The 18,788-nt window shown below is 37.6% G+C and overlaps 3 protein-coding genes across 3 annotated transcripts; all 3 read left to right on the top strand.

Moving 5' to 3' along the window:
• The first annotated feature begins 8,951 nt into the window (after positions 1–8,951).
• Positions 8,952–10,278, top strand: LOC129749177 (uncharacterized). Its single transcript, XM_055744090.1, has 3 exons — positions 8,952–9,319; positions 9,427–9,678; positions 9,737–10,278. Exons 1-3 carry the CDS (start codon positions 9,205–9,207, stop codon positions 10,090–10,092), a joined length of 723 nt encoding a protein of 240 aa, XP_055600065.1. The 5' UTR covers positions 8,952–9,204; the 3' UTR covers positions 10,093–10,278.
• Positions 10,279–13,054: 2,776 nt separating this feature from the next.
• Positions 13,055–14,381, top strand: LOC129749155 (uncharacterized). The gene is made up of 3 exons (XM_055744051.1): positions 13,055–13,422; positions 13,530–13,781; positions 13,840–14,381. Exons 1-3 carry the CDS (start codon positions 13,308–13,310, stop codon positions 14,193–14,195), a joined length of 723 nt encoding a protein of 240 aa, XP_055600026.1. The 5' UTR covers positions 13,055–13,307; the 3' UTR covers positions 14,196–14,381.
• A 2,776-nt stretch (positions 14,382–17,157) lies between these two features.
• Positions 17,158–18,484, top strand: LOC129749175 (uncharacterized). Its single transcript, XM_055744087.1, has 3 exons — positions 17,158–17,525; positions 17,633–17,884; positions 17,943–18,484. The coding sequence occupies exons 1-3, from the start codon at positions 17,411–17,413 to the stop codon at positions 18,296–18,298; spliced, it is 723 nt and encodes a 240-aa protein (XP_055600062.1). The 5' UTR covers positions 17,158–17,410; the 3' UTR covers positions 18,299–18,484.
• The last annotated feature ends 304 nt before the right edge of the window (positions 18,485–18,788 follow it).

The raw sequence follows: 18,788 nt of genomic DNA, 5'->3' as shown, positions 1-18,788 counted from the left end.
TTAACTTCCTGAGGCCATTCTCTTGTTAGCAGAGCCTAAACATCCATCTAATTTCCGCACAATTGATTATTGTTCCAAGTTAATTAGTACGCGATAGAAAAAAAAGCTAAACGACCAAACTTCATGATATAACGCTATCTCACCTGCCAATAGCTTCCCAAAGTATCTCCGAAAGTGACAAACTCGTTTCCCTCAAAGTTTAGGTGCAAAATGTAAAGCTGAAAAAAAAACTCCGCTAAGCCCCCTCGACGACAAACTAGTCAAAGTAGAAATCCAACGAAAGTGATGGAACGATTTCGGTGACAGAGTCATCAGCATTTGTGTTCCCATCCAACTTTTGATACCTACCTTCCTATTTTTACCTCGCAATTCGCAAGACGTCGCTGGCTGAAGAAGTGAAAGAATCGACGACGCCATCGTTTTGCGGGAAACATCAGAGAATGAACCTCTATAAATATCATACAGTCAAAGTTTCGACACAGTCATTCAGGTGAAAGGTGATATTATTAAGTCATTAATATCTCATTTATTTTGGTTCGCCCCTTCCAGGCAGCCCGCGTCACAGGTGAATGCGATGTCGAGGGAGCAAAAACAAGAAGAAAAAAAATGTTGACAATCGCCGAAGAAGTCGTAGTTGTTTGCTTTAGACTCGATTGAAGATGTGGGAAATGATTGGCGTTTCATTTTGGCTTGAGACAACTTTCAGCTGACAGAGTGAAAATCGATTTTCTCTAATCGCATTAACAGTTCACTGAAAGTTCCGAGATGTTACGTAAACGCAGAAGTGCTTGCTGCTTGGGATTCAATTTGGACATAAATTATATCAAACTAGCTTAACCCTGTGTGCTTTGCAACATATCATAAAGGCAAGGCTGGTAGCGGTTTGACAATGAAAAAGTAGTGAATTTAGTGACCAAAATTTGAAAAAAAGTGACCAAATAGTGACTTTGAGGACCGAAAAAAGTGACCAAATTGTGACTATGTTTATCGAAAAAAGTAACTTTGAAGTACAAAAAATGAGACCAAATCAGGTCCGTGCGAAGGACCCGTCCATGGGGGGGGGGGAGGTGGTGGTTTGGAAATTCAAATTTTGATAAAAATAATAACAATACCAAAAATATAAAATTGAAAAGAAAGGGGTTTCTCACACCGTTTGTCACTCATGTTCAACACAAAAACTACAAAAATGACTGATAAACTAAATTTTGGAAACATATTACAGTGAATGTTTCAAATTTTCGATAAGTCAAGAAAGTAAGAAATAAATTAGTTTCGAAAGAATTTCTTAGCAAATTGAAAATTTAAAAAAATCTGAATTCTAAAATAAATGTCCAATCTTGTACAAAACTTACCATGAACGGATGTTAGGAAAATGATAGTAATTGTTAATTTTTATTCATCTAAATTTGGAATTCTTTTCTTCATTTTCAACTGGCAGTTTAGTGAGAAATTCCGCTGTAATTTTTTAATTTGAACAAAAAATATTCAATCACGATTTAAAATGTGAATTACTGATTACTGAATAAGAAATGATTTTGGAACAGAATTTATTCAATTTTCGATGGTTTAATTTAATTTGATAAAAACAAGAATATATAATTATTTTAAAAGTGCCAGTTGTATAAGCCAGACATAAAACCTTTAATAAAGTAAAATCCTCCAGTTATCAAAATTTCATTTTTGAAGCTTAAATAATAATTTCATGTTCAACTACACTGACAAAGCAATGTTAGAAAATGAGTAATTACGTGAATGATAAAAACTGATGAAAAATTAAAAATAATGAGTTCAAAACATTTGATATTAATATTGAAAGCACAAATCAAATACAAAGTTAGTTAACACTGCGTATTAAAATTTATTTTTAAAGTTGCTACTTAGAACAATTTTTCAAACGTTTTAGATTAATTTGAAAATTATGATCGATCCAAAAAAACATGATTTCAAATAAAAAATATTAATAAATAGTTTTAAAATTTTCGATCGCAGGTTTTTAAGCTTTAAATTACAAGCTCTGAGTATTTTGTCTATTTTGATTAAAATATTGGGTCCCGAAAGAACAGAAGGTTGAAATTATGTTTTATTATTAAAAATTTGGAGTTAAAGGCTTCTGGTTGAAGAACACGAAAATTCAGAATTAAAAAACAAGGAAACAATTGTTAAAAATATGTCTTTAAAATTTAAAAAGTTTGATTTAAAAAAATCCGGCTAATTGATTAGAAAATTGAAAAAAAAACTGTATAATAAAATTCGGTAAATTTATTTGAAAATTGAAAAAACAATATGGAAATAAAAAAGATTAGCTTTTAAAAACATTTCAGGAAGAGTTTTTTCTATAAACATGTTTCACTATAACCATTTTGGTGCTTATTTTTTTTAAATTATTGATTTGGTAAATAGTGTCCTAAACTACAAATTTTGTCAAATTCGGCCGAACAAATTTAGTTTTGGTGATAAGAAGTTTACTACTAGTAAAATCAAACATTTTTAGATAACTGATTGTGGAAAAATGTCATAACAAGAATTTTTTACATCACAGAAGAAAGTGTAAAAAAAACTTGATTCTATTTATAGCTCTTCAATTCATATAAAACTTTTATTTTTAAATAACATGTTTTTGATTTGAGTTTTTGTAAAAAAAAGTGCAGAAACTTCTCTAAAGATTTTTAATTATTTTCAAAAGTCATTTCAATAACAAAAGCTGATAGAAATATTGCATACATATTTAGATTCGGGGAGCCCAAATTAGTTGAAATTACCGTTTAAATTCATTGCACTTAAGAAAAATGTAAATTTTGTGGCCTTGTGTAAATTTTTAAAACCCTTTTTTTTAGTATTTAGAAGAACAGAAAACACGAAATAAAATTTAGTATGAAATTGTTTTTTTTAGGAATATTTCGTATCAACATAACATTTGTTATGACATAAAAGATTTTTTTAATAAAAAAAATGGTTTGTTTCAATCTCAATCTTAGTTACACTTCTTAATAAAACCCATTCTAAAGCGAGATAAGGTTTTTATATATCAAGTTTTGAGTTCCAATACAAAAGGTTGATTGAACCAAAAATTAAAAGCTGCAATCAAAGTTAGTTTCAATTCATGGAACGTCAAATAATGTAGTAGATCGAAATGTCTCAAGCCAAGGGTGATTCATGCCGAAATTCCGCCGGAGGCGAAAAAAGTTTCTGACTGACTGATCAAGTAATTTACCGTTACTACCGTCAATATTAACACGCGCAACTCAAATTACTCTTTCATTGGTTTATTTTCGATGAAAAAGTGACTTTTGGTGATAATAGTGACCATTTTTCGGAAAATAGTGACTTTAGTGACCAAATGATGAAAAAAGTGACTTTTTAGTGACTGACCCAAAAAAAGTGACCAAGTTACTAAAAAGTGACTCGCTACCAGCCCTGTGAAGGTCGGAAGAAATACGGAATTCATCTTTTGTCACTTAAAGTTAGGGGGGATAGGTGTGTATGAACATAAAGTAAACTACATTTTTATAAATTTTTAACAAATTTCACAAACTTACTTACTTAATGATCCCGCGCCGATCCTCCGGTGCATAGGGCCGTGGTAAGAGACCTCCATTGTTGACGATCCGCAGCCATCGTCTTCACCTGGTCCCAGTCAAGATTCTCGTCGACAGTTTGGATTTCAGCGGCTAGGCTTCGCCGCCACGAGTTTCTGGGTCTGCCTCTCCTTCAATGACCTTCTGGATTCCAATCTAGCGCCTCTCTCCAAATCTCGTTTTCATCTTTTCGCAGCGTGTGCCCAATCCATCTCCACTTACGTTCCCGAATCTCGATTTCTAGAGCCCTTTGATGACACCGGCGATGTAATTCCTCATTCGAGATCCAGTTGCCCGGCCACCAAGCGCGGATGATATTCCGCAGGCAGCGGTTTACAAATACTTGCAGTTTTCGCGTCGTTACCGCATATGTGCACCAAGTTTGGCACCCGTACAGCAATACGGATTTGACGTTTGAGTTGAAGATTCGGATTTTTGTTCGTAGAGAGATCTGGCGTGAGCGCCAGATGTTTCGGACACTCGCAAACGCAAATCGGGCCTTTCTTATGTCTTTCCTGGTACCAATATCAGGCGTTATCTGGCTACCAAGATACTGGAAGCACTTCACTTTCTCAACTTGTTGCCCAGCTACCATGAAACTGGAGGGATTTCCTGTGTTGATCTCCATCGACTTGGTCTTTCCGACATTGACTTTGAGACCTGTTGACTAGGAACTTCCGGTGAGGTCGTCGAGTTTGCTCTGCATATCCGGTTGTGTTTAGGCGAGCAAAACAATATCGTCAGCCAGGTCAAGGTCGTTCAGTTGCTCCATTGTTGAAGGTTTCCACGGCAATCCTCGGTTCGGTACCCAGTCGATCGATCCAGTCAGAATCTCATCCATTACGATGAGAAAAAGTAGCGGTGATAAAATACATCCCTGTCTCACTCCAGCAGTTACAGGGATTTTTTTGGACCTTGCACGAAAATGCCTCGTATCGTGCTTCGATGAGATGGACTAGTTTCTCTGGAACCCCTCGTCGCCTTAGAGCCGCCCAGATGTTTTCATGGTTAAGTCGGTCGAATGCTTTGTCGAAATCAACGAAAACCAGCAGAAGAGAGTCCTGGAATTCGTTGATTTGTTCCAGTATGATTCGTAGCGTTGTGATGTGGTCCACACATGATCGTCCAGATCGGAATCCAGCTTGTTGCCGTCGGAGTGTAGCGTCGATTTTCTCCTGGATCCTGTTCAGGATCACTTTGCAGAGTACTTTGAGGGTTGTACAGATCTACGTTATGCCTCGCCAGTTACCGCACTCTGTCAGGTCTCCTTTCTTCGAGACCTTTACGAGGATACCCTGCATCCAGTCGGCCGGGAATGTTGCAGTATCCCAGATGTCAGCGAAAAGACGGTGCAACATTTGTGCTGACAGGCCAGGGTCGGCTTTCAGCATTTCAGCAAGGATGCAATCGATCCCAGGTGCTTTGTTGGATTTCATGTTTTTGATTGCCGCTTCTATTTCAGCCAGCGAGGGCGCTTCCGAGTTGACGCCATTTATGCGACTTACTGTTGGCGCTTCGAGCTGCGGGTTTTGTTGGCCATCGCTATTCGTGACTCGGAAGAGTTGTTCGAAGTGCTCAGTCCATCGTTTGAGCCGATCTGTTCGATCGGTAAATAACTGACCTGCTCGGTCTTTCAGCGGCATTCTTGCATTAAAACTTGCACCACTGAGGCGGCGAGAAGTGTTATAAAGCAATCGGATGTCTCCATTGGCGGCGGCTCTTTATCCCTCTTTGGCTAGGGAGTTTGTCCAGACTCTCTTGTCTCGTCTACAAGCTCGTTTAACTGCCTTTTCCAGCTCCGCATATCGTAAGCGGGCGGCTGCTTTGGCTGACCCGGTACATGCCTGCTCATTTTCGACTTTTACCTTTCTCCGATCATCGACCATCCTCCAAGTTTCATCCGACATCCATTCACTTCTTCTTCCACACACTTTATCAAGAGTACCATGGCTCGTCGTGATAAAGGCATTCTTGATTTCACACCACTGTTCTTCGACTGTTCCGTCTGTCGACAGCTCCGAGGCTCGGGATTCTAGCTGTTCAACGTATGCCCTTTTCACCTCTGGATTCTCCAACCGGCGGACGTCGTATCGACACCCGACTTTCTCCTCGCGCCGTTGGACACGCGCAACTCTCAGTCGTATCTCGCCAAGGACGAGGTGATGGTCAGATGCAATGTCTGCGCTTCGCTTGTTGCGGACATCAAGAAGGCTCCTTCTCCATTTTCGGCTGATGCAGATGTGGTCAATTTGATTTTCTGTTCGGCCATCTCGGGATACCCAAGTGACCTTATGTGCTGGTCGATGGGGGAAGAGCGATCCACCGATCACCATGAATCAATAATAAATGAAAAAAATTATCAACAAGTAAAAAATATTATAACGAGTAAACAACATGGCTTCTTCAAAGGACGCTCTACAACATCAAGTCTTCCCGAATTCGTTACATACGTTATCGATTCTATGAGCAAAGGCTTTCATGTTGAGGCTATTTATACCGACTTTAGCAAAGCCTTTGATCGCATTGACATGCCCCTTTTAATCTTCAAATTAAAAAAAAATTGGCTTTCATCCAAATCTTCTCTCCTGGTTACAATCATATTTAACTGATCGAACACAAATCGTTCGTTTCTAAAACGAATTATCCAAATCTGTAGCTGTGACCTCTGGTGTGCCTCAGAGGTCTCATTTAGGACCTCTCCTTTTCATACTGTTCGTTAACGACATTTCCTGTATTCTAAAACGGATTGAATACCTAATATACGCCGATGATATTATACTATTTCTAACGGATAAAAGAAACACCATTTTCACGTTTTTGCCTTTCTAACAGAAAGGTATAGTTATCGGTCGATTTGGGAGATCCTTAATTTTGGGTCTTAGATATACCTTTATAGGTACCTATCGAATCAGCTCGACGAGTTCTGTCGATGTCAGTGTATTTGTATGTATTGGTGTGATTTTTTTATAAACTTTGTCACTACGTTTTTGCGAAACTGGGAAGTACAATAAAAATGATTTTTGTCTTAAAAAATTTGATTTTTTTCCCTCTTCAATGTATAAAAGAAAGAAAAAAAAACAAAATAGTTTGAAAAATAAATTTTCATAGTAATTATCATCAAATCATCACTCCAAAAAACGTGTCAATTTGGCTGGCTAGCCACAACCAGCAATCACTAAAATCAAGATTATCGTATAAATGACGTCAAATTATAGATGACGTCATAGACACGATGGGCGCGCTCACTACCTTACACAAACGATGAAGTTAGGAACGACACCTTTCCCTCCCACTCAGAATTGCTGACTTATAAGTAACTGAGTGGGAGGAAAAGAATGCTTTTGGAAGCCCTAATAATTTTATACATTGTTTATGGTTCAGCTTTACGCCGAACCATTCCAAAAAATTTGGAGCCAAGCTCCAAATACTTAAATTTAATTATGGTTTTCACCAAGGGGTACAACCCCGAAATTAGTAAGTAACAGTCATGATTACTTGTGGCTAACATCGCATGGTACGGAAGCGATTGATACTTCGATGTTCGCTAGCAAAGGTTGCTCTGTGAAGGAGATAACGACGGAGGGATGCGTGCGGGCGGACGAAACAAACCATCTCAATTTCTCTCACACGCTTCTTTTTTATTAACCATAACCATACTTAATTAATAATCTAAAATGGTTTAATATGGTTACTTTTGAACGATTTTTTTTCGTAGAAATGTCAACCATGATGTTAGTTCTCATGTAAAAATAAGAAAAAATTGTTTCATATTGTGTTCTTTTAATTTATATTCATGTTCTGATTGATTTTGAACGGTATGTTTTTTTAATGATCAATATTTAAGAAAGTGTACAAAGTACAGACAAGCCAGATATACCACCACAACATAGTATTGGGTAGGAAGAGTGAAATTCACTGCATCAATTTTGCATCAAATTTATTACCATTCCGCAGAAAACAGCCATTTTTTAAAATAATTGTAACCTTTTAAATAAAAACTTTCAAGAATAAATTTCATATAACTAACTATATAGTCAGTTTTTAGAAGATAAATTTAAGTTTTCTAAGTTAGTGGCACCATATTGAAAAGTATATAAGCTTGGCTACCTTATACCAGTCCACCAAGATTTGTAAAAATAACGTCTTGAATAATATAAAAATGTAATTCCATGAGAACTATAACATATTTGATTCTGTCATTTTGACTATTTCCAAGTTTCCAACTAGTTCCACATGTTCCACATTCCACATTTTAGATTAATCGTAGTTGTTAGAATTTGGGTAAGATTAAATTATCAAAATTTGGTTCAAAATAAGAAATTGATTGTGGTTACAAATAACGAGTTTGTAGTGATATGATGGGTAATGATATATATGCCTTGAACGTCAGTATGATAGTGAACACCAGAAAGACCAACAGATTGATCCACATTTCAAACTGCGTCATTCAGATCTATCTGACCACATCGACCAGCTTGAAGGAGGTCTTAATTTCTTCATTATCGGACATTTTGCGTCTGCTGTTAGCCAACTTGTTAGCCCCCTCAATCGGGCTACTACTACTGGTCACTTCATTTTAAAGGCCTTCCAGCTCGATTATCGTATCCGACATCCGTTCATTCGCTTCCGTTTTAAGTTTTCGACATCTTTGGATGGAGATCGTCTTGAAAAGGTGTAACAAATGTTTTCGACTAATTTCAAGCAAAAAAGTTTCAAACTTCTTACCGCTAACTGTTATGGTAAAAGTGTTTCGAACTCTAACGCACCCAGGTATTCCGCCTCTACCATGGTCGTCTGTTAACATCGTCGTCTGTCATTTTATCGCTCAGAGGAAAAATGAACCTCTGTGACTTGCAAGTACATCTGGAAAGTCACTCCAGGTTTGGCTCCCACCTGTCATGCTGAGATTTCTTTCCGGTACAATATTTAAACTTTAGGCGATTTTAATATCTATTATCGAATACATAAATATTTGATAGTATCAAATATTTAAGAAATTTTTGTTGTGGGGGGAAATAGCCTACCAACATGTTTCTACCGGATTCAAATCATTCGTCCCCGTTTGGTAATCTGCATTGGGCTGTTTTGTACATTCTGTCAACTGCTAAATTGGTTTTGCTTGTTACTTGGCTTTTAACGATATTTATTATCTCTGGAATCCATGATAATTATGCTGCTCCACCTCATCATAAGTGAACTGGAGGCAAACCGGGAAAACTCACTTCGTCAGGTCAAATTCTTCCAACCACTGCCGGTAGTTGCCTTTTTTGGAGACCGGAGACGAAAATTACAATTCATGTTCCGAACAAACTTTGCGACGAACTTTCTGTATTGGCTCGATAATATTTTTTTCACGCACGGCAAAAATAAAAACAACCGTAACGAGTACTTTAGAGCAGAGGTGCCAGATGAACACACCTAATATGCATTGCTTTTTCAGTGGGCAAAGTTTAAAATCACCATAACTTGCATTACTTTCATATGTTCGTGTAACAGTGTTTGTTTACATACAACACCCAAATCGAACTATTCAAATTTTTTCGAAAGTTCTTTTCTGACCGGTTAATTAATAATAATCCGCTGCTGCACCCTCGAATATATTTAAAGAAAAAGCCACCGCCACCGAAAGATGATTAATACAACGCGTTCGCCCAGTGTGTCGTCAACAATTGATAGCAAGGTCGGTATTTTGTGGCTGCAAAGCTCGGGTGAAGCTGCCCATCGGAATGTTCTGCTTCCATTAGGTAAGTTTATATTTGAATGTTCAAGTGTGAAACCTTTAACTTTTCCAGCAGATGGTAGTTTTTTGATCGGTGCATACAATATTAAGATTGCTCAAACCCAATTCTAGGACGCCACGGCCAAGGCAAGTTTGATGTTCGCTCACGCATCGGTCAGCAGGGTCAGCATCTGATCACGTTCGAGAGCCTCGATGCGAACCGATACGCCTACACGGACTACACAACAGCTTTTACAACTTGTCCAATATCAAAGGACCCTCCTGCTGGAACTCGAACCGGGCTTACAAGTAAAAAGAACTCTGGCCCCAGCGAAGCTCTCAAGTTCGACTATGAACAGACTGAAAATAGAAACCATTTCGAATGTAAGAGAACCTTTTTGGACGACAGTAAACATGGTCAATAATTATTCCTTTTTTCCAGGGTATCCTTTCATGATCCACATCGATTTGGTCATATTGGTCAATTTAGTCCATTCTGGGCAGAAAGGAATAGGATTGACTTCCGATAGGCACCCTATTTATTACATTTGGGATGAACTCATCTTGCCGTACCTCACCCTAGACATGGAATGGGCCAAACAAAATTTAGCATCTCACGCTTGCATCAGGGCGTTGAATTTATTCTGGAAGAACGATACTCCAGTGGTCCATAACTGTCAGTATCCGGGACCAACCTCCACCATCCAGAAATGTTGTCGCTCATCCGATTCGAAATGTAGAAAGAATCAAGTAACTTTCATCCTTATCAGTCCTGAATGGTATCCTATCCAGTTATAAAGAGCTCTCTCAAGGCGAATCAACTGTTCCACCACAAGCCTCCTAGGCAACAGCGCACGTGTAAATCGCTCCTACCTGTTATACACTTAACCTTCAACAGAACCAGATCAAGCTGCACTTCACTCCCAGACCATGAAATTACAATGACATTTTTGGACAAAACATACCACAGGTCAAATGATGAGCTCGAACTATCTATTCTTGAGTTACTTGAGTTGGTGTTTTGTAATATATTGTAATATTTAATTTTATACTCATGTTCCTAATTGATTTTAAAAATATATTTTACTTATCATTGGACTCTATGCTAGAATTATTGATACTCTATTCTCGCTGCCTTCACTCCAACGTTTGTTCTCAGAGCAAACGTTAAATTATTTGAAACACATGGTTGGAGACCTTTTTGCCTTTCTAACAGAAAGGTATAGTTATCGGTCGATTTGGGAGATCCTTAATTTTGGGTCTTAGATATACCTTTATAGGTACCTATCGAATCAGCTCGACGAGTTCTGTCGATGTCAGTGTATTTGTATGTATTGGTGTGATTTTTTTATAAACTTTGTCACTACGTTTTTGCGAAACTGGGAAGTACAATAAAAATGATTTTTGTCTTAAAAAATTTGATTTTTTTCCCTCTTCAATGTATAAAAGAAAGAAAAAAAAACAAAATAGTTTGAAAAATAAATTTTCATAGTAATTATCATCAAATCATCACTCCAAAAAACGTGTCAATTTGGCTGGCTAGCCACAACCAGCAATCACTAAAATCAAGATTATCGTATAAATGACGTCAAATTATAGATGACGTCATAGACACGATGGGCGCGCTCACTACCTTACACAAACGATGAAGTTAGGAACGACACCTTTCCCTCCCACTCAGAATTGCTGACTTATAAGTAACTGAGTGGGAGGAAAAGAATGCTTTTGGAAGCCCTAATAATTTTATACATTGTTTATGGTTCAGCTTTACGCCGAACCATTCCAAAAAATTTGGAGCCAAGCTCCAAATACTTAAATTTAATTATGGTTTTCACCAAGGGGTACAACCCCGAAATTAGTAAGTAACAGTCATGATTACTTGTGGCTAACATCGCATGGTACGGAAGCGATTGATACTTCGATGTTCGCTAGCAAAGGTTGCTCTGTGAAGGAGATAACGACGGAGGGATGCGTGCGGGCGGACGAAACAAACCATCTCAATTTCTCTCACACGCTTCTTTTTTATTAACCATAACCATACTTAATTAATAATCTAAAATGGTTTAATATGGTTACTTTTGAACGATTTTTTTTCGTAGAAATGTCAACCATGATGTTAGTTCTCATGTAAAAATAAGAAAAAATTGTTTCATATTGTGTTCTTTTAATTTATATTCATGTTCTGATTGATTTTGAACGGTATGTTTTTTTAATGATCAATATTTAAGAAAGTGTACAAAGTACAGACAAGCCAGATATACCACCACAACATAGTATTGGGTAGGAAGAGTGAAATTCACTGCATCAATTTTGCATCAAATTTATTACCATTCCGCAGAAAACAGCCATTTTTTAAAATAATTGTAACCTTTTAAATAAAAACTTTCAAGAATAAATTTCATATAACTAACTATATAGTCAGTTTTTAGAAGATAAATTTAAGTTTTCTAAGTTAGTGGCACCATATTGAAAAGTATATAAGCTTGGCTACCTTATACCAGTCCACCAAGATTTGTAAAAATAACGTCTTGAATAATATAAAAATGTAATTCCATGAGAACTATAACATATTTGATTCTGTCATTTTGACTATTTCCAAGTTTCCAACTAGTTCCACATGTTCCACATTCCACATTTTAGATTAATCGTAGTTGTTAGAATTTGGGTAAGATTAAATTATCAAAATTTGGTTCAAAATAAGAAATTGATTGTGGTTACAAATAACGAGTTTGTAGTGATATGATGGGTAATGATATATATGCCTTGAACGTCAGTATGATAGTGAACACCAGAAAGACCAACAGATTGATCCACATTTCAAACTGCGTCATTCAGATCTATCTGACCACATCGACCAGCTTGAAGGAGGTCTTAATTTCTTCATTATCGGACATTTTGCGTCTGCTGTTAGCCAACTTGTTAGCCCCCTCAATCGGGCTACTACTACTGGTCACTTCATTTTAAAGGCCTTCCAGCTCGATTATCGTATCCGACATCCGTTCATTCGCTTCCGTTTTAAGTTTTCGACATCTTTGGATGGAGATCGTCTTGAAAAGGTGTAACAAATGTTTTCGACTAATTTCAAGCAAAAAAGTTTCAAACTTCTTACCGCTAACTGTTATGGTAAAAGTGTTTCGAACTCTAACGCACCCAGGTATTCCGCCTCTACCATGGTCGTCTGTTAACATCGTCGTCTGTCATTTTATCGCTCAGAGGAAAAATGAACCTCTGTGACTTGCAAGTACATCTGGAAAGTCACTCCAGGTTTGGCTCCCACCTGTCATGCTGAGATTTCTTTCCGGTACAATATTTAAACTTTAGGCGATTTTAATATCTATTATCGAATACATAAATATTTGATAGTATCAAATATTTAAGAAATTTTTGTTGTGGGGGGAAATAGCCTACCAACATGTTTCTACCGGATTCAAATCATTCGTCCCCGTTTGGTAATCTGCATTGGGCTGTTTTGTACATTCTGTCAACTGCTAAATTGGTTTTGCTTGTTACTTGGCTTTTAACGATATTTATTATCTCTGGAATCCATGATAATTATGCTGCTCCACCTCATCATAAGTGAACTGGAGGCAAACCGGGAAAACTCACTTCGTCAGGTCAAATTCTTCCAACCACTGCCGGTAGTTGCCTTTTTTGGAGACCGGAGACGAAAATTACAATTCATGTTCCGAACAAACTTTGCGACGAACTTTCTGTATTGGCTCGATAATATTTTTTTCACGCACGGCAAAAATAAAAACAACCGTAACGAGTACTTTAGAGCAGAGGTGCCAGATGAACACACCTAATATGCATTGCTTTTTCAGTGGGCAAAGTTTAAAATCACCATAACTTGCATTACTTTCATATGTTCGTGTAACAGTGTTTGTTTACATACAACACCCAAATCGAACTATTCAAATTTTTTCGAAAGTTCTTTTCTGACCGGTTAATTAATAATAATCCGCTGCTGCACCCTCGAATATATTTAAAGAAAAAGCCACCGCCACCGAAAGATGATTAATACAACGCGTTCGCCCAGTGTGTCGTCAACAATTGATAGCAAGGTCGGTATTTTGTGGCTGCAAAGCTCGGGTGAAGCTGCCCATCGGAATGTTCTGCTTCCATTAGGTAAGTTTATATTTGAATGTTCAAGTGTGAAACCTTTAACTTTTCCAGCAGATGGTAGTTTTTTGATCGGTGCATACAATATTAAGATTGCTCAAACCCAATTCTAGGACGCCACGGCCAAGGCAAGTTTGATGTTCGCTCACGCATCGGTCAGCAGGGTCAGCATCTGATCACGTTCGAGAGCCTCGATGCGAACCGATACGCCTACACGGACTACACAACAGCTTTTACAACTTGTCCAATATCAAAGGACCCTCCTGCTGGAACTCGAACCGGGCTTACAAGTAAAAAGAACTCTGGCCCCAGCGAAGCTCTCAAGTTCGACTATGAACAGACTGAAAATAGAAACCATTTCGAATGTAAGAGAACCTTTTTGGACGACAGTAAACATGGTCAATAATTATTCCTTTTTTCCAGGGTATCCTTTCATGATCCACATCGATTTGGTCATATTGGTCAATTTAGTCCATTCTGGGCAGAAAGGAATAGGATTGACTTCCGATAGGCACCCTATTTATTACATTTGGGATGAACTCATCTTGCCGTACCTCACCCTAGACATGGAATGGGCCAAACAAAATTTAGCATCTCACGCTTGCATCAGGGCGTTGAATTTATTCTGGAAGAACGATACTCCAGTGGTCCATAACTGTCAGTATCCGGGACCAACCTCCACCATCCAGAAATGTTGTCGCTCATCCGATTCGAAATGTAGAAAGAATCAAGTAACTTTCATCCTTATCAGTCCTGAATGGTATCCTATCCAGTTATAAAGAGCTCTCTCAAGGCGAATCAACTGTTCCACCACAAGCCTCCTAGGCAACAGCGCACGTGTAAATCGCTCCTACCTGTTATACACTTAACCTTCAACAGAACCAGATCAAGCTGCACTTCACTCCCAGACCATGAAATTACAATGACATTTTTGGACAAAACATACCACAGGTCAAATGATGAGCTCGAACTATCTATTCTTGAGTTACTTGAGTTGGTGTTTTGTAATATATTGTAATATTTAATTTTATACTCATGTTCCTAATTGATTTTAAAAATATATTTTACTTATCATTGGACTCTATGCTAGAATTATTGATACTCTATTCTCGCTGCCTTCACTCCAACGTTTGTTCTCAGAGCAAACGTTAAATTATTTGAAACACATGGTTGGAGACCTTTTTGCCTTTCTAACAGAAAGGTATAGTTATCGGTCGATTTGGGAGATCCTTAATTTTGGGTCTTAGATATACCTTTATAGGTACCTATCGAATCAGCTCGACGAGTTCTGTCGATGTCAGTGTATTTGTATGTATTGGTGTGATTTTTTTATAAACTTTGTCACTACGTTTTTGCGAAACTGGGAAGTACAATAAAAATGATTTTTGTCTTAAAAAATTTGATTTTTTTCCCTCTTCAATGTATAAAAGAAAGAAAAAAAAACAAAATAGTTTGAAAAATAAATTTTCATAGTAATTATCATCAAATCATCACTCCAAAAAACGTGTCAATTTGGCTGGCTAGCCACAACCAGCAATCACTAAAATCAAGATTATCGTATAAATGACGTCAAATTATAGATGACGTCATAGACACGATGGGCGCGCTCACTACCTTACACAAACGATGAAGTTAGGAACGACACCTTTCCCTCCCACTCAGAATTGCTGACTTATAAGTAACTGAGTGGGAGGAAAAGAATGCTTTTGGAAGCCCTAATAATTTTATACATTGTTTATGGTTCAGCTTTACGCCGAACCATTCCAAAAAATTTGGAGCCAAGCTCCAAATACTTAAATTTAATTATGGTTTTCACCAAGGGGTACAACCCCGAAATTAGTAAGTAACAGTCATGATTACTTGTGGCTAACATCGCATGGTACGGAAGCGATTGATACTTCGATGTTCGCTAGCAAAGGTTGCTCTGTGAAGGAGATAACGACGGAGGGATGCGTGCGGGCGGACGAAACAAACCATCTCAATTTCTCTCACACGCTTCTTTTTTATTAACCATAACCATACTTAATTAATAATCTAAAATGGTTTAATATGGTTACTTTTGAACGATTTTTTTTCGTAGAAATGTCAACCATGATGTTAGTTCTCATGTAAAAATAAGAAAAAATTGTTTCATATTGTGTTCTTTTAATTTATATTCATGTTCTGATTGATTTTGAACGGTATGTTTTTTTAATGATCAATATTTAAGAAAGTGTACAAAGTACAGACAAGCCAGATATACCACCACAACATAGTATTGGGTAGGAAGAGTGAAATTCACTGCATCAATTTTGCATCAAATTTATTACCATTCCGCAGAAAACAGCCATTTTTTAAAATAATTGTAACCTTTTAAATAAAAACTTTCAAGAATAAATTTCATATAACTAACTATATAGTCAGTTTTTAGAAGATAAATTTAAGTTTTCTAAGTTAGTGGCACCATATTGAAAAGTATATAAGCTTGGCTACCTTATACCAGTCCACCAAGATTTGTAAAAATAACGTCTTGAATAATATAAAAATGTAATTCCATGAGAACTATAACATATTTGATTCTGTCATTTTGACTATTTCCAAGTTTCCAACTAGTTCCACATGTTCCACATTCCACATTTTAGATTAATCGTAGTTGTTAGAATTTGGGTAAGATTAAATTATCAAAATTTGGTTCAAAATAAGAAATTGATTGTGGTTACAAATAACGAGTTTGTAGTGATATGATGGGTAATGATATATATGCCTTGAACGTCAGTATGATAGTGAACACCAGAAAGACCAACAGATTGATCCACATTTCAAACTGCGTCATTCAGATCTATCTGACCACATCGACCAGCTTGAAGGAGGTCTTAATTTCTTCATTATCGGACATTTTGCGTCTGCTGTTAGCCAACTTGTTAGCCCCCTCAATCGGGCTACTACTACTGGTCACTTCATTTTAAAGGCCTTCCAGCTCGATTATCGTATCCGACATCCGTTCATTCGCTTCCGTTTTAAGTTTTCGACATCTTTGGATGGAGATCGTCTTGAAAAGGTGTAACAAATGTTTTCGACTAATTTCAAGCAAAAAAGTTTCAAACTTCTTACCGCTAACTGTTATGGTAAAAGTGTTTCGAACTCTAACGCACCCAGGTATTCCGCCTCTACCATGGTCGTCTGTTAACATCGTCGTCTGTCATTTTATCGCTCAGAGGAAAAATGAACCTCTGTGACTTGCAAGTACATCTGGAAAGTCACTCCAGGTTTGGCTCCCACCTGTCATGCTGAGATTTCTTTCCGGTACAATATTTAAACTTTAGGCGATTTTAATATCTATTATCGAATACATAAATATTTGATAGTATCAAATATTTAAGAAATTTTTGTTGTGGGGGGAAATAGCCTACCAACATGTTTCTACCGGATTCAAATCATTCGTCCCCGTTTGGTAATCTGCATTGGGCTGTTTTGTACATTCTGTCAACTGCTAAATTGGTTTTGCTTGTTACTTGGCTTTTAACGATATTTATTATCTCTGGAATCCATGATAATTATGCTGCTCCACCTCATCATAAGTGAACTGGAGGCAAACCGGGAAAACTCACTTCGTCAGGTCAAATTCTTCCAACCACTGCCGGTAGTTGCCTTTTTTGGAGACCGGAGACGAAAATTACAATTCATGTTCCGAACAAACTTTGCGACGAACTTTCTGTATTGGCTCGATAATATTTTTTTCACGCACGGCAAAAATAAAAACAACCGTAACGAGTACTTTAGAGCAGAGGTGCCAGATGAACACACCTAATATGCATTGCTTTTTCAGTGGGCAAAGTTTAAAATCACCATAACTTGCATTACTTTCATATGTTCGTGTAACAGTGTTTGTTTACATACAACACCCAAATCGAACTATTCAAATTTTTTCGAAAGTTCTTTTCTGACCGGTTAATTAATAATAATCCGCTGCTGCACCCTCGAATATATTTAAAGAAAAAGCCACCGCCACCGAAAGATGATTAATACAACGCGTTCGCCCAGTGTGTCGTCAACAATTGATAGCAAGGTCGGTATTTTGTGGCTGCAAAGCTCGGGTGAAGCTGCCCATCGGAATGTTCTGCTTCCATTAGGTAAGTTTATATTTGAATGTTCAAGTGTGAAACCTTTAACTTTTCCAGCAGATGGTAGTTTTTTGATCGGTGCATACAATATTAAGATTGCTCAAACCCAATTCTAGGACGCCACGGCCAAGGCAAGTTTGATGTTCGCTCACGCATCGGTCAGCAGGGTCAGCATCTGATCACGTTCGAGAGCCTCGATGCGAACCGATACGCCTACACGGACTACACAACAGCTTTTACAACTTGTCCAATATCAAAGGACCCTCCTGCTGGAACTCGAACCGGGCTTACAAGTAAAAAGAACTCTGGCCCCAGCGAAGCTCTCAAGTTCGACTATGAACAGACTGAAAATAGAAACCATTTCGAATGTAAGAGAACCTTTTTGGACGACAGTAAACATGGTCAATAATTATTCCTTTTTTCCAGGGTATCCTTTCATGATCCACATCGATTTGGTCATATTGGTCAATTTAGTCCATTCTGGGCAGAAAGGAATAGGATTGACTTCCGATAGGCACCCTATTTATTACATTTGGGATGAACTCATCTTGCCGTACCTCACCCTAGACATGGAATGGGCCAAACAAAATTTAGCATCTCACGCTTGCATCAGGGCGTTGAATTTATTCTGGAAGAACGATACTCCAGTGGTCCATAACTGTCAGTATCCGGGACCAACCTCCACCATCCAGAAATGTTGTCGCTCATCCGATTCGAAATGTAGAAAGAATCAAGTAACTTTCATCCTTATCAGTCCTGAATGGTATCCTATCCAGTTATAAAGAGCTCTCTCAAGGCGAATCAACTGTTCCACCACAAGCCTCCTAGGCAACAGCGCACGTGTAAATCGCTCCTACCTGTTATACACTTAACCTTCAACAGAACCAGATCAAGCTGCACTTCACTCCCAGACCATGAAATTACAATGACATTTTTGGACAAAACATACCACAGGTCAAATGATGAGCTCGAACTATCTATTCTTGAGTTACTTGAGTTGGTGTTTTGTAATATATTGTAATATTTAATTTTATACTCATGTTCCTAATTGATTTTAAAAATATATTTTACTTATCATTGGACTCTATGCTAGAATTATTGATACTCTATTCTCGCTGCCTTCACTCCAACGTTTGTTCTCAGAGCAAACGTTAAATTATTTGAAACACATGGTTGGAGACCTTTTTGCCTTTCTAACAGAAAGGTATAGTTATCGGTCGATTTGGGAGATCCTTAATTTTGGGTCTTAGATATACCTTTATAGGTACCTAT

The sequence above is a fragment of the Uranotaenia lowii genome, chromosome 2 (genome assembly GCF_029784155.1).
Source record: "Uranotaenia lowii strain MFRU-FL chromosome 2, ASM2978415v1, whole genome shotgun sequence".
In the NCBI taxonomy this organism is placed as follows: Eukaryota; Metazoa; Arthropoda; class Insecta; order Diptera; family Culicidae; genus Uranotaenia; species Uranotaenia lowii.
Note: the sequence above shows the minus strand (reverse complement) of the source record. Positions and strands in the feature narration are given on the sequence as shown.

Coding starts and splice junctions, on each gene's coding strand:
- LOC129749175 (XM_055744087.1), top strand. CDS start 17,411: ATGATTAATACAACGCGTTCGCCCAGTGTGTCGTCAACAATTGATAGC. Junction 17,526..17,632: donor GAATGTTCTGCTTCCATTAG/GTAAGTTTATAT, acceptor ACCCAATTCTAG/GACGCCACGGCCAAGGCAAG. Junction 17,885..17,942: donor AAATAGAAACCATTTCGAAT/GTAAGAGAACCT, acceptor CCTTTTTTCCAG/GGTATCCTTTCATGATCCAC.
- LOC129749155 (XM_055744051.1), top strand. CDS start 13,308: ATGATTAATACAACGCGTTCGCCCAGTGTGTCGTCAACAATTGATAGC. Junction 13,423..13,529: donor GAATGTTCTGCTTCCATTAG/GTAAGTTTATAT, acceptor ACCCAATTCTAG/GACGCCACGGCCAAGGCAAG. Junction 13,782..13,839: donor AAATAGAAACCATTTCGAAT/GTAAGAGAACCT, acceptor CCTTTTTTCCAG/GGTATCCTTTCATGATCCAC.
- LOC129749177 (XM_055744090.1), top strand. CDS start 9,205: ATGATTAATACAACGCGTTCGCCCAGTGTGTCGTCAACAATTGATAGC. Junction 9,320..9,426: donor GAATGTTCTGCTTCCATTAG/GTAAGTTTATAT, acceptor ACCCAATTCTAG/GACGCCACGGCCAAGGCAAG. Junction 9,679..9,736: donor AAATAGAAACCATTTCGAAT/GTAAGAGAACCT, acceptor CCTTTTTTCCAG/GGTATCCTTTCATGATCCAC.